The sequence below is a fragment of the Apodemus sylvaticus genome, chromosome 5, assembly GCF_947179515.1.
Source record: "Apodemus sylvaticus chromosome 5, mApoSyl1.1, whole genome shotgun sequence".
Classification (NCBI taxonomy): Eukaryota; Metazoa; Chordata; class Mammalia; order Rodentia; family Muridae; genus Apodemus; species Apodemus sylvaticus.
Genome location: NC_067476.1, coordinates 150,114,339 through 150,129,663, shown reverse-complemented (window position 1 = coordinate 150,129,663; position 15,325 = coordinate 150,114,339). Strand labels below are relative to the sequence as shown.

Genomic DNA, 15,325 nt, shown 5'->3' with positions numbered 1-15,325 from the left:
CCAGAGACAAGGTGATCATAGTTATTATAATGGACAGCATAGACAAAACAATGTTTATAATGACATACCCTGTAATGGTCAGCAAGAGAGGTGAAATTTATAATGGCATGATTCATTTGGACCTTTGATACTGGCTAATTAATCATGTTGTTTCTAGGTATGAAATAGATAGGAAGCCTACTGTATATCTGTTTGATCTGTATAAGCAGAAAAATTCTAAACAATTAAAAGAAAGGCTACATTGGATCGTGGCAAAAATCAATCTTGGCCAAGGTATCAATTTCCAGACTTGAGCCAGTTTGCAGATCCAGAACCCCTTGAATGAAGGGGTGGCCAGGATCTCCTGAGGAAGGATCTTGATAAGACACCTAAAAGTTTGCTGTTAGCCTTTCTCCAATTCTTCCCCAGAGGGACCTACGGCCTTTTACAAGGGTAACTGTACACCGGGGGAAAGGAAATAATCAGACTTTCCAGGGTCTATTGGATACTGGTTCTGAATTGACACTGATCCCTGGAGATCCCAAGAAACATTGTTAGCCCTCTAGTTAGAGTAGGGGCTTATGGAGGACAGGTGACTAATGGAGCTTTGACTGATATCTGACTGATGTCACAGTAGGTCCAGTATGTCGCTGAATATATCCTGTGGTCATTTCCCCAGTTCCAGAGTGTATAATTGGGATAGATATACTCAGAAATTGGCAGAATCCTCACATTGGCACCCGTGTGGCAGTCTGTAACCATCTGTAACTCCGGTCCTAGGGGATCCAGTACCTGCCTCTGGGTTCCACGGGTACCAGGCAGGCATGGGGTACAGATGTACATGCAGAGAAAACACTCATTCACACAAAAATAAAAACTTAAACAACAACTAAAACCAAAACAGTCTATGCTCTTAACTGCTGAGCCAACCCCTCAGCCCCATGGCTTCCTCTTTTTATACCAATTCACTCTCAGGGCGAATAACTGGGGTCTCATGAGGACATCAGTCTCTTTGAAGAACAGCACCTCCAGAGTACCTTGCACTAAGTTCCACCTGTTGAAGATTTGACCATCCCTCTACAGTGCCACCTTGGGGACCAAATTTCGAAGGTGTGGACCCCTTATTGACACTCTCACAACATATCCCAATATTCCAGGGTTCCTGTGTAAACTTCATAGATAAACAGTGTGTGAAGTATATTTTTGTGTGGCGATTGGAAACACAGAGGCGCACAGCCATTAGTAACTGCTGTTCCGTTTCTGTTGTGGCGGGGCCTTGTATACTGAAACAGTGATGTGTTAGCTTTAGAGGCCAGATCAGATATGTCCAGGAGGAGGAAAAAAAAATTGAACTGTTCCAGAAGCAGCCAGCCTGGTGTGCAGCAGCAGTTAGGGGTGAGTGAGCATGATTTAGGGCCAGCCCCTCCTCTTTGTCTCTTTTCTCTCTAAATAAGACAGCCCCAGGCTGGGCTATTGCTAGCAGGCACCATGCAGCTGCAGGTCTCCTTCTCACTTTTCCTGATCCTCATCTTTTGCTCAGAAGAAACAAAAGGTGGGTATGGAATGGAGGTCTCAGTGTAGAGCCCCGCAGTCAGGGTCTGATTCTGATCTAGCAGGGTGGAGTATCAACAGACACGGTCAGGTTTCTGCCATGTGCCGGGGACCTTCTAGGACCTGAGTTACAGCCAGCAGCCAAAGACACCGCTTTTACAGAGTTTAAATTCTAGTAGGGGACAAAAGGCATATAGCATCCATGCATAGCGGACAGTTAGGGAGTCATAGGAAAAAGAAACGGCCTCTCGGGGAAACAGGTGTTAAAGTTTGGATTTGTGATGGTCAAAGTTAGGCTAGGAGGGAGAGATGCAAGCTCCCATTTGATATGGAGAGAATTAGCTCAGTCGGACCTCCTTGCAGGGCCGGACTCCTTCCTAGGCTGGCTCTGCTGCAGCTTAGAAGGTGGCTGTTGGAAGATGAGTGGGAGAGCACTTATTAGCATGCACAAGCTCCAAGTCAGTAGTAGCATCAGGGTTCAGATGGTGGCCCCACTACTTAGAAGCCCCAGGTGTGTTGGTTTGCTCTCTGCTCTCTCTCTCTCTCTCTCTCTCTCTCTCTCTTTCTCTCTCTCTCTCAATGTCAGTTTCTTCCTCTAAAAAATAAGAGTACTGCTTGTGCCTGCTTTCTTGATCAAATCTGATGTGCACAAATGCGTTAGTGTAACAGCTCTCGATGGCTCCACGTGAAAGACTTCAGTCACATTTAGAACACACACGCTGTTAGATAGAAAAGTAAATGATTAAGTGATTTCCTCTTGGCTTTAATAGAATCAGAATCAATGAAGAGGAAAACCAAGACTGAGAACTTTAAAAGCAGGTGGGACTCCACCTCTTGAGTCTCCTGGGGTTAAAGAGGATGCTACTGTGACCAGGGTGTCTTAGGAACATGGGAGACATGTTCCCCCTCCCCACCCCACCACACCCCACCTCCCCGCCACATCTGTTTCCATCTTGACCAGATATGCTCTTTAGCTCTTTTCTGTTGTCTTTTGTATTAGCCCTAGCCTTACAGGATGTAGACAGGAGAGAACCTAACTAGGCTGCTGCCAAAATTCCACCAAAGATGTGTTCAATAAAGGATTAGAGTTTGCAGACCTTGGCTGTGGGCTGTGCTGGCTTTACCTGTTGGCACTCACTCACCTCCTGGCATTAGGCATTCATCTCCCTGACTGCACTTTCTTTACATAGCATTATAGGTCATGACAACTGCAGGGAAGAGACCCCGGGGTGTGGCGCAGCTGCAGAGCACTTGCTCGGTATGTGAGAGGCACTTGGCATCTTCCACTTGCCCCAAAGTTACTGTGAAGAGTAATTGCAGGGATTAAGGAGATAAATCATTCTGTGTCGTGCTTTCCTTGAAAACATAAAGATTTGATCTCCAGGACCTACATCAAAAAACAAAAACCAAAACAAAAAGAAAGAAAGAAAAGAAAAGAAGGAAAGAAATTTAAAGAAAAAAGGAAAGGGAAAGAAAAGAGAAGAGAAGAAAGAGAGACAGACAGAGAGAGAGAGAGAGAGCCGTGATGCCACACTTGTGATCCCAGAGCTGGAGAGGCAGAGACAGGGGATTCACTGCCCAGGCAGCCTAGGCTGTTTGGTGAGTCCCAGGATAGGGAGTGACTTTGACGAAAGAAAGAAAGAAAGAAAGAAAGAAAGAAAGAAAGAAAGAAAGAAAGAAAGAAAGAAAGAAAGAAAGAAAGAAAGAGAAGGAAGGAAGGAAGGAAGGAAGGAAGGAAGGAAGGAAGGAAGGAAGGAAGGAAGGAAGGAAGGAAGAAAAAGACCTGAATGAAAAACACCTAAGCTTTTCCTTTGGTCTTCCCACCATATGTGTGTGCCCAATGCATGCACATGCATGCACACACACATACTTGTGCATACACAGATAAAATAGCAATTTCGAAGATAAAAACACATAGTGACAAATTCCTTGTTCTGTGTTTGCTGAGAACACAGAGACTATCCTTTGTTGGGGGCGAGGACTGCAGGTTAGTAGGCAGGGTTTGTGTTGCTGGGTCTTCTGCTTGAAAAGAAAAGGCTACTTAGTTACCCACTGACTTTTGAGTTGTTGAATTTACTGGTGTTTTTTATAGGGGTTTTTTTTTTTTTTGGAGGGGGTGTTCCCTGTTTGTTGCAGTGGTGGTGGTGTTTTGTTGAGAGGGGTCTCACTGTATAGCTCTGCCTGGCCTGGCACTCTGTATATAGACTAGGCTGGCCCACAACCCACAACCAACTCTGCGTCTCCTGAATGCTGAGATTAAAAGTGTATTCCAGCACACCCAGCCTTTATTAGTTATTTTTAAACTCTCAATTAGCCCAAAAGTGTGAACATTAGATTCCATTTTACAGTGAAGAAAACGGAAGGGATGGGTCCTTTGTTCAAAGTTAGACAGCTAGTAAATGACTGAGTCAGACTTGAAACCCTGTTCTCAGATCCCAGGCTAACCCTTTCTCTTCAGTCTGTCCATTCTGGAACAGACTGTGAGATAGGGGCAGAAGCCTACTATGGAAAAATCACATTGGAGGGCACAAAGGAGATACAGTGCTCTGTTCCTTGTGTCACAGACAGCAAACTGGGGACTTCCAGAAGTGATGTCTCCAGTCTCATACAGTAGTGAGTGGCAGAACTGTATGTGAAGACACCTGAATCTGAATCCTAGGCAAGGGAGTTTCACTGCTTCCAGAAGCACAGACCTTGGCTTCTGCGGAGATGGATAAGGCTGGGTGGGAAGGGGTGGCTGTTGTTGGGTGACCTCAGCCTTGCTCCTTGTGGCCATGGAAACTTCCAGTAGAGGAGAGAGCAGCTGAGGGGATGGGGATGGATCTGGTCTCCTTACACACTTTTCCTTTTCAAGAGGCCCAGAGGTTCTTACCACCTGAGTGCACACTTCCTAAGAAAAAGGGCGAATGCCAAGGCATGTTCATGAGATGGTACTATGACTCCAAAACCAACAGGTGTGAGTGGTTCCACTATAAAGGCTGCAGAGGCAACGACAACAACTTCCTGAGCAGATATCAATGCCAGGCAGTCTGCATGAACACCTGACTTGTCGAGCCAACCTGCCCTCCCCGGAGTCAGGCTCCCTAGCCGCCCCACTCCCTGAAGAGTTTTGTTCGTGAATAAAAAAAAAGTGCATTTCTCTAAATACGTTTCCCTAAGATTATGTCTATCTCTGAGACTGTACAGATGTTGTCATCCTGTTTAAAAATCCTTCCTTACATATTCGAGTACATTGGGAAAATTTGGAAGTGCTGCTCACGTCTTAGTATGAATTTCACATTTCACCCGCCCGAAGAAGAATACTTCAAAGTGAGGGAGTGAGCTGGAAGTCAAAGGGCCTATGCTGAACTAAAAAAAAGGACCCTTGATGTGAGGGATGTTTGTGCCAGGCCCCACGCTCAACAGAAACAGGAAGAAAGGGGGAGAGGGCATGGGGGGGGGGAGGGAAACTGAAGATTTTAAGAGCTCCACTCTTAATTTTTAAAATAGGGAGGTTTTACCTATTACTAAAGTCAAGCCGTGTCTTTCTGTCACCTGGGAAGAGAACTGAAGAGCCTTCGTTCCAGGGTCCTCTGGTTTGCCTCAAGCAGCAATTATTACCCTCTAAGGGGAGAGGAGAACAGCATGGAGCTGGTCCACTGTTATTTCAAGGATGCATAGGTACAAAGATAGGCAGGGACTTCTTTTTAAATCACAGGGTGGGGCCAGCGATATGACTCAGTGGGTAAGGGTGCTTCCACCAAGCCTGACCTCCTGACCCTGATCCCTGAACACTGACATAATGGAAAAAGAGAACCATTTCCTGCAAGTTGTCTCTTTCTGAACCTGGCATTTTTGCTGGCCAAGAAGATCTGGGAATTAGCCTGTCTCCAGCCCTACCCCGAGGCATTCTGCCTCACTTAGTTGTTATATACATACGTGCTAGGGATCGAACTCAGGTCCTCTTGCTTGTACAGTGGACACTTAGCTGACAGTCTTCTCACCAGACCCCTGGATTACTATGAATTACTCTGAGGGCTCTGAGTAGCCAGGAAGCCTCTTGAGTGTGTCTCTCAGCACTATGGCTGGCACACAGATGTGCAACACACGGAATGATGGGTCTGAGTGATTTCAGAAGCATTCCTACAGCTTGCTGAGACCATGTTGCCCCCATGACCCTTGGAGAATAACCCGCCTCACAGGCCTGGTGTGAGGATCCCCTGGAGCAATGCAAACACAGCAGAAGTGCACCTGAATTATCGTTCAGGACTTCAGAGCTAATCTCTCCCTGGATTTTGTACCTTGATGGTTCAGTTGTCTCATCCTATCCCACCCATCTAACCCGAGTCGAGAAACAGAAGAAAGTGAGGAGAGCAGGTGTTATAGCTTCTCCATTGCTAAAAGTGATCACTTTATTGGTTGGAAAAAGGAGATGCTTTTGTGGGACCAGGAAGAAATGCAAAACCAGAGAGAAAGGAGGCCACTGGAACGACAACGACACCAGATGCACAGTCCAGCAGAAGCAACCTCTCTCCATTCCTCAGGTGGCTGAAGCTGGAGGGAGAGACCATTGCACCGTCATCAATAACATCTGTCACACTAGACCCAAGGGTCGCCAGCTCCCACCTGGCCTGTCACACTTGCACACACAGCAAAGCACTACCTTCTTGGGGGGCTCTGCCTGCTTTTCCCAACAAGTTCCAGGCTTGCCTCTTGTGCTTCAGATCAAACCTATTCCAGGACCTACTTACATATACCATGGTCCCAGATGACTGTTGTGGCCTCTCTGGAGACCCATAAACATTTATTTCCCAAAGAATCTTCCTTCTATCACCAAACAGTCCCACCATGCCTTCATTCCTTAGATCAAGTTGATGGGGATGCTATTTATCCCTGTACTGGCTGGTTTTGTGTGTCAACTTGACACAGGCTGGAGTTATCACAGAGGAAGGAGCTTCAGTTGGGGAAGTGCCTCCATGAGATCCAGCTGTGGGGCATTTTCTCAATTAGTGATTAAGTGGGGAGGGCCCCTTGTGGGTGGTACCACCTTTGGGCTGGTGGTCTTGGGTTCTATAAGAGAGCAGGCTGAGCAAGCCAGGGGAAGCAAGCCAGTAAGAAACATCCCTCCATGGCCTCTGCATCAGCTCCTGCTTCCTGACCTGCTTGAGTTTCAGTCCTGACTTCCTTTACTGATGAACTGCAACGTGGAAGTGTAAGCTCAATAAACCCTTTCCTCCCCAACTTGCTTCTTGGTCATGATGTTTGTGCAGGAATAGAAACCCTGACTAAGACAATCCCCATCCTAAAAGCGCATAATTGTGGGTGAGGAGATAAAGAGGCTAGGTAAGGGTCAGAGCTGAAGTCTGAATTGTGCTCATCCTGTCTGCGATGTCCACCATGCAGTCTGGCATTGATGGAGATAAGAGACCATTGGCATCATAGCAGAGTTCAGGCTCCTAGGAAGACCGTCGCTCTCTCCTACCCACTGAAAAGCATACTTTGAAATAACAAGCACGAGGCCTTGGGCACACTCCCCCTCTTTGGGTTTCAGCTATCTCTGTGTGCACAAAGGGAGTCCATCAAGCTGTGTTTGCCGCAAAAGGCTTGTCCAAGTTCATGCTCATCCTGCTCCTCGGCCGCAACAGCATCCCCACCCCCAATCTCACCAAAGCACCAATCACTGCCTCATCCTTTTATGCCAACTCAGGACCACCCCTTGGGAGGCTTTCTCTGGCTGCTCCTACTCCATCCTCCCTCCCTCAAGCCTGGGTGACATTTCCTCATCTGTTTCCCACAGCAGTGGACACTGATGAGTGACACAAACCGTATCTGTCTCAGTTTCGCCCCTTTTTAACACTTACTGTGTGGCATAATGCTATATTAAGTGTTTAAGTGAATGTATTTTTTTCTGATCTAAGTGTACCTCATGTATGCAGTACCCTTGGAAGCCAGAAGGGAGCGTCTGAGCTCCTCAACTGGAGTTAGAGATGGTTGTCAGCCACCAGGTGGGTACTGGAAACCAAATATGTATTCTCTGCAAGAGCAGTAAGTGTTTCTAAACACCCACGTCATCTCTCTAGCTCCGACTTAATAGTATTTTAGTTTTAATCACATACAAAGGGAAGGGCGACCCAAAATTTCTTCTTGTAGTGCCTGAGGCACTAAAAGTGCTGAATTTAATCCTGTCTATCTCAGATTAAATACTTAGCCCATTACCAGACACAACTAATAAACGCAGCCAAAGTTAGCAACCTTGACCACATCTGTCCACACAGGCGGGCCTTGGGAGTAAAAGATGATCAACCTCCCGTCTCTCACTAAGCATTCAAAGGGATACATATCATCTCCTCAACCCCACCAGCCATTGTCCCCTCCCCTAGGACACAGCTACCCACTTCCAAATTCTAACTTACTGAAGTCCCTGTTAAACAAAAAGAGAGTTCAGATATTTGTCAGCAAACCCCACACTGTTCATCATGAACTGGTGGACCCGGCCACCGCTCTCTCCCGGGCAGGGTCCTCTCATCTGTCCACTCTCTGGTGAGTCTGTGAATCCTCCCGTCCCCGTCCCCGAGGGACGTTGCCCACAGCAAGTATCTCCCTGAGACCTGCTGCAAAATCAGCTTGTCTCTTTCTTTCCTTGCCTGTAGACAAGAAAACCTATCACCCAGCCTCTCCTGTCTGCCTCGCTGGCTCGTACATTATCCACACAGTGTAGATGAATAGTAGTTATGTTAGTGCAAGTGAATAAACAGATCTGTTATCACGGTGTTTTCCTGCCTCTTCCATTTCAACAAACTGAAAGGACCCTCATACCTAGGCGTTTCTGAGCTTTCTCTCCTGATCCCACCTACCTCAGAATTTGGGTGTGGTGCAGGCCATCTTCCCACAGCCATTGCGGCAGCATTTCATGTTGCCAGGACACTCACTGTCCACCTGGCACTGGTCCTCACAGAGGCCGAGCTTGGGGAAGTCCACGCTGGGGCAGGTGCCCTTCTTTTCTATTAGACAAGGAAGCAAGGGGAAGGAAGCTGGGGACTACAGATAAACAATCAGCAAAGCCTGGGTGAGCACTGGCCTGGTTCGCCAATAGCAGAGCTACCTGTCTGAGTTTATCATGGTTCAAATCCTGCCTCAGACCTCCATGGCCTTAGGCAAGACACTTAACTCTCTACTGCCTCAGTTTTTGCGTCTATGTGATCGTGTATGTAAGGAGGACCATGGCTCTGCATGAGTGTACCTGCCAGGGTACCTATGGGAGTCATTGTGGAGAATGTGTCTCCTCTCACACGTGCACTGCCCTAGACGGTTTATAAAGTAGGCATGGAGCCTGGTAATATTTCCTTACATGCTAAAGTAGGCATGGTTCTGCTAATATTTCCTTACATTGGAAATGGGGAAACTGAGGCAGTAGAGAGTTAAGTGTCTTGCCTAAGGCCATGGAGGACTGAGGCAGGATTTGAACCACAGGAGATCTGGCTCCAGGGTGTATGTATTTACCACCAGGCTCCATGCCTACTTTATAAACCGTCTAGGGCAGTGCACGTGTGAGAGGTGACACACATTCTCCACAATGACTCCCATAGGTACACTCATGCAGAGCCATGACCCTCCATACATGCACAATCACCCATGCAGATATAAAAACCATCACCACACACCCTGCATACCACACGCACCCCTCACACCACACACCAAACCCACACCATGTTCCATTCAAGAGAAGCACCAGGCCAAAGCCTGGGGAAAGGAAAGATGCAGACAGTGAAGTGGGTGGGCAGGTAAAGGACCATGAGGAGAGGTTGCCAGCATCCTGGCTTCGCTAGCACAGGTCCTCTTGGTGGCCACCTTGAGACAAAATGAGAAGAGCCAGGAAAGGATGCAGGACCGAAGCAAGCTGTCTTGTGCAGAACGCCCACTCTTTTGAGTACCTTTGCACCTTGAGCGCCATTACCTTTAGCCCCCACACCGACAGATGGGTGCTAGCACTCCCACTTTGCAGAAGAGCAGGTAGAGTGTCAAAGAGCAAATTATTCAGGCTCATACACTTAGGAACAGCTACAATTCAAACCTCCAGGCTCCTCCCTGGCTCAGGAGACCATCTGGCCTGTCCATCTGACACAAGGAAGCAATACCTTTATCCACCTGAGAGCTTCATGTGCCAATTGGCTCCTCTCCGTCTTTCCTGGTCCCTGCTCTTCCAGGCCCATCCATAGTACCTCCACAGCCAAAATCTGCCCTCCACCGCAAGTCTCACCTCCCCTTCCCCCTTCCTGTTCATAGCACCTTAGGACCCCTAAGTATAAATGCTCCCAGACTCTCTGGCATCTTTGGGAAAAAATAGTAAAGGCACAATGAGGAGCTGGAGCTGGAGCCCCGCAAAAGACCAGAAATTACAAACTTTGGTTTGTGTTCCCGTCTCGCCCCCACCCCCACCTCCTAGCCTCAGCTTTTCCCTCTGGGAAATAAAATGCTTAGAGTCCATACCTCGGTTGCCTCCTTCTCTGGTCACAGCCGGTGGCTTCGTGGAGACTTGACCTCCCGACAGTAGAGTAGTGTGGGCAAGGCCAGCTGATACAGTAGTAGTACCCGTCTCAGAGAGCTTGGTTCCTGAGGGCTCTCCTTCGGTCTGTCCTGAAGGTGGTGGAAATAAAGATACAACAGGGAAATCCGTTGTCAAAGAAAGAAACGGAACCTCTGCCAGCCACAGGATGGCGCTGTAACTTTGTGCAAGAACATTTATTTCGGTGGCTCACTTCCACAAACTTAGGATGTGGCCAACATTTTTTTCCTCTCTCAGGAACAAATCTTCAGTCTTGCCAGGCCAAACTGTGGAAGGCCACGCGGGAGGAACGCCCCCCCCCCCCCCCAGAGGCAACAGGTCCCTAAAGGCTCCGGTCCTAGCCCTGACGCCACCCAGGGTTTGCTCTCCAGCCTACAAGCCACTGCTCCCGGGTCCCGGAACAAAGTCTCGCTGTGCGTGCCCCGGAAGCCCGTCATGCACCAGAGAATCGAGTCCAGTCAGGAATGGGGGAGACCTCCTCCCCCTGGGCCGCGCCTCTGCGACGGACGCCTTTGTCCCTTGTATCTACCCCAGGCCAGACACGGGGGGCACGTGTGGATCGGGTTTCCACTGCTTCTCGGGGTCCCTTGGTCTGGGATGCCCTTCTTCACCAAACCCAAAACCGGGCGCTCTAACCTCTCGCAGCCCCGCCCTGTCCCCGCCAGGTCACCCCGGGGCTACCATTAGGGTTGGAGCAGACAGAGCTGCAGCCGGCCGGACAGCACTTGCGATTGTCTGCGCAGTCCTTGTCCCAGGCGCACTCCTTCGTGCAGTCTGTAATTGGTTCGAGCTGGGGGCACACGCCGGGTTTCTCTGCTCCGGTGCCTTGGGGTGGGCGGGAGCAGAGAATTGTGAGGGAGAACCGAGCCCAGTCCCACCATACCCTCTTCCCTACACCAAGACCCCCAAATTTCAACCCCAAGGATTTCGGATTCTCTGACCCAGGGGCCCCCCATAACATCATCTCTAGACCAGGGGGTCTCTGACACTAGAAGCTCCCTAATGCTTGGCTTCAGAGCCCCCAGTCCTCTGGGGACTTGAGCCTTTGCTTGGAAGCTTCGGCCATCCAGGGAGCGTCCCGCTCCTTTTCATCGCAAAGAGAGCCTCCGCCCCTCCAACTTTAAGCCTCCCAGTACATTGGACCCCAGACCCTAAACTTCAAGGATCACTAGCTGTAGGTCCCAGAGCTGCAAAATTTAAATTTTCACTGGCCTCCCACTTTAGTCCCAGAACCCCCACTTGTGAGACTCAGGTCTGGGCACCGCACCCTTGGCTGCACTCACCTGTGGCTGAGAGGGGGGTGAACAGCAGCAGCCCGAGTAGGAGGCCTGCGGCCAGCAAACATAGGCGACAGGCAGGCATGGTGCAGGTGTGACCAGCAGCCAGGATGAGGGGGATTTAACCACTCGCGCCGAGGGGCGGGGCCGAATGAGGGGTGCAGGAGGCGGGTAGGAAGCACTGCAGCGGCGGGCAGCGCGGGCGCCCTGCCACCTCAGGCCATTTCACAATCCCCCGCGATCAGGTGTCGCTCTTGGCTCTGGTGGGAACCAGGAACCGAGACAGCTTCCAAGCCAGCTGCAGCCGGACACTTGTCCACCCTTCTTCTCTTCCTACCTCTCTAGGGCCTGAGGGCAAGGTAGGGCAGCTGGAGCAGAAGGCCCCAGACCAGAGTCTCTGGGTTCATTTTTAAAGAGTCTCTTGTCCTCCCGGGAATGACTGGCTTCCGGATTAAAGAAGAAATAGCAAGGCTGCAGGGGTGGTGCCAAAAGGAGGCAAAAGATGCTGGGGATTAAGTGGCCAAGACTGGGGCCCGAAGGATGGATCAGCGTGCAGAGCCCTATTGAGGGATTAGTGGAGGCTGGCCTAGTGGAGGCTACAGAAATAAGACTCGGTAACAAAGGAACCCATCTGACTAGGAACATGTCCAGGAAGGAGCAACGCCCGTGCAATTTCTAGCCCTCTCGGGCATATCGTTTGCCTTTTCCCACCCCCATCCATTAGGACAGGATGGGGTATTTCACTACTATGACTAGAGAGTGATTTCAGCCACCTACATATGATGCACAGGCTGGACCACTTCAGAGGCTTGTCCCCCACCTAAACTCCCGGCTAAAGCTGGGCAAGATTTTTGGATCTCCACCTCTTCCTCCAGGCTCTGTTTCCTCCTCACACCTACCAAATGACACATAACAGAGAGAGGGTGACAACAGTGACTACACAAAGCTGACACCTTCAGGACACCCTTCCTTTTATTATCAGGTAAAACCTAGCAGTACAAACTGGGCGTGTTAGTTAGTGTTTTACTGTTGTGAACAGACACCATAACCAAGGCAACTCTCATAAGGACATTTAATTGGGGTTTGCTTACTGGGTCAAAGGTTCAGTCCATTATCATCAGGGTGGGAGCATGGCAGCATGCAGGCAGGCATGGTGCAGGCGGAGCTGAGAGTTCTACATCTTCATCTGAAAGCTGCTAAGAGAGCAGGTTTCCAGGCAGCTAGGGTGAGGGTCTCAAAGCCCACACCCACAGTGACACGCCTCCTTCAACAAAGCCACGCCTACTCCAACAAGGCCACACCTCCAAAGAGTGCTGCTCCCTGGGCCAAGCATATTCAAACCACCACACTGGGCATGTGCAGAAATGGACCTTTCTCTGAGAGCCTCCCCAGTTGGATTTGTGTAGGCTTCCATAATAAATTCCTCACCCTTCCTATGTTGCCTAGAGTATCCTTGTGGAGTTTGCTATCTGCTCTCCTGGACTCTGAAGCTAACAAATGGTATGAACTTCCATCTTTTGTGTCTTAGCTGGGTTTATTGTAGCTTTGCACAGGACATGATATGGTAATATATCTGGTTACCATAATCAAAAAGGGGGGGGTGTCTGGCCCTGGTCCTGGAGTGACAGGAACCAGTCACTCCACTACCCCCTCCACTTCCCATTTGAAGGACCTTGGATGAAACTCCTCTCCTTTTTGACAAGCCATTTTGTCATCTGTCTTAATGATGTTCGAGTGCTGGGGATGTGTCTCAGTAGACATGGCGTTTGCCTGGTGTGTGTGTGAGGCCCTAGGTTCAATTCTCAGGACTATAGACAGAGGAAAAGAATAATGATTAAAGTCATGCTCCTGCCCGAAACAACTGTGAAGTCCATATTTCTTGACATAGGAACCCCAGGGTCTGGCATGTAACTACCACATACACAGGCATGAATCCCCAACAAATGATAAATGCCCACTGCTACGAAGGAGCCTGATGAGTGCAGCCTACCCTCTATGATCCTGAGCCCTATGTTCTTGGGTTCAACTGACCTCTAATGGAAAATATTTGGGAACAAAACTGCACCTGTATCAAGCACGCTCTGACTGTCATTCTTCTTGTTCCTCAAACAATATAGTGTCCAGTCATGTGTGGCAGCTGGTGTTTCCACAAGATTTAAAGGACACCAGAGTATACATGTGTTCTAGCAAACACTGTAGATTTTCATTTAATGCATTTTATTTTTCTACATGTATAGCCCATTGAACTTGTTTATGTATCTTTGCCAGCAGCTGGGCCTTCTCCACGCTTTGTGTGTCTGGTGTAAGTTATTAGGGATCAATGTTTTGAAACAGTTTGATAAGACCTTTACTAAATTGCTCCTGAAGAGCTTCCTGTCCAGGGAACCCCAGAATTAGCATCTCAAAGACCATAAACTTCTAGTCAGGACCTTTCTTACAGAGCTCTGCACATCCTGACTTGGATTTGAGCTCCTTGTCAGCCTTGCCCCAGAATCTGTTACTGTGACTTCATCTTTTTTTTGGCCAGCTCTCTGGCATCTTTCTCTTGCTGTCCTTGGGCAGTATGACACAGCTGTGAGAGCAGTAGTACTCAGTCATCTCACTAAGAGGCAATGACAGCCAGAGGTGACAGATGACTCCAGGGGGACAGAAGCTTCAGATGTAGCGTTTATCATCTGATACACATAAGAATGCACAGAGACCATGGTAGTGCAAGTAAGACTCACAGAGGTTCAAGCCAGACAAAATTCCTGTTCTGAGGAAGGTAGTGGGCATCAAGTCCCACCCTTAATCAAGGAGCTACTTGCAATTGACACCCGCGGAAAAGGGAAAATCAGTTTTCTCCAATGTAGTGTCCCTGGGTACATCAACCACACTCTGGGACAGGCCCCATACCAGGGGGGCGTAGTGGGCCAATACCAAATGAACTCTTTTTTGTGTACTTTTTGTTTTGTTTTATTTTATGTCTTCCTGTGGTTCTTTTGTTTTGTTTGGGTTTGGTTTTTAGTTCGATTTGATTTTTGTTTTTCTTTTTTGGATTTTGGTTGGGGGGTGGGGGGAGAGAAAGAACACAAAGTTGGGTGTGTAGGAAGATAGTGTGGATCTTCAAGAAGTTGGGGGAGGGGAAGAATGTGACAAAGATATATTATTTCTTTTTTTAAAAAAATTAGTAGAAATATTAAAAGCAAGTACTGCCAGGGGAAAATATTGGGATGTTGGGGGCCACTCTGCTTTATACAGGGGACTTGAGCATGCAAATACCCAAACAATGACCAAGGGAGTTACACAGGAAGTACTTACAGACAGCTCCCGGCTCCAGGCACCTGTGACTTTAAAAACTGTAAGTCAGAGCTGGGCGGTGGTGGTGCACGCCTTTAATCCCAGCACTTGGAAGGCAGAGGAAGTCGGATTTCTGAGTTCAAGGCCAGCCTGGTCTACAAAGTGAGTTCCAGGACAGCCAGGGCTACACAGAGAAATCCTGTCTCAAAATACCAAAAAAAAAAAAACAAAAAAAAAAAACAAAAAAAAAAAAAACACCAAAACCAACAACCCCCCCAAACAAACAAACAAACAAACAAAACCCACCTCCAACAACAACAACAAAAAAGCAAAAACCTGTATGTCAGATGGGTAGCCCTTGCTGATATGAATGCATCCAACTGCTGAACCGAAGACGAAGGCCATTGGTAAAGTGGCTGGAGAGGTTTCCTCCCGCTTTGCAGGCCCAGCCTGGAGACTGAGACCTCCAGCTTTGCAGGCCCAGCCTGGAGACTGAGACCTCCAGCTTTGCAGGCCCAGCCTGGAGACTAGAGACATGCCATTGTTGGGAGGGGCTGAAGCTATTTACTCTGAGCTCAGAGAAAGTCAACAGCGAGGAGGGTGAGAGCTAGGTGGGGTCACAGTCGCAAGCAGGCTGCTGAAACCCAGGGCACACAGAGGACACTTCGGTGAACAACTGGTTTAGCCTGTGGACCAA

At 48.7% G+C, this 15,325-nt stretch overlaps 2 protein-coding genes across 2 annotated transcripts; one reads left to right on the top strand and one right to left on the bottom strand.

Moving 5' to 3' along the window:
- Window positions 1–1,467: 1,467 nt before the first annotated feature.
- Spint3 (serine peptidase inhibitor, Kunitz type 3) lies at window positions 1,468–4,575 on the top strand. Its single transcript, XM_052181564.1, has 2 exons — window positions 1,468–1,531; window positions 4,385–4,575. The coding sequence occupies exons 1-2, from the start codon at window positions 1,468–1,470 to the stop codon at window positions 4,573–4,575; spliced, it is 255 nt and encodes an 84-aa protein (XP_052037524.1).
- A 1,314-nt stretch (window positions 4,576–5,889) lies between these two features.
- On the bottom strand, window positions 5,890–11,480 carry Wfdc2 (WAP four-disulfide core domain 2). Its single transcript, XM_052184248.1, has 5 exons — window positions 11,356–11,480; window positions 10,754–10,897; window positions 9,997–10,143; window positions 8,364–8,510; window positions 5,890–6,063 (listed from the first exon to the last, which is right to left on the bottom strand). The coding sequence occupies exons 1-4, from the start codon at window positions 11,432–11,434 to the stop codon at window positions 8,365–8,367; spliced, it is 516 nt and encodes a 171-aa protein (XP_052040208.1). The 5' UTR covers window positions 11,435–11,480; the 3' UTR covers window positions 5,890–6,063; window position 8,364.
- Between the last annotated feature and the right edge of the window lie 3,845 nt (window positions 11,481–15,325).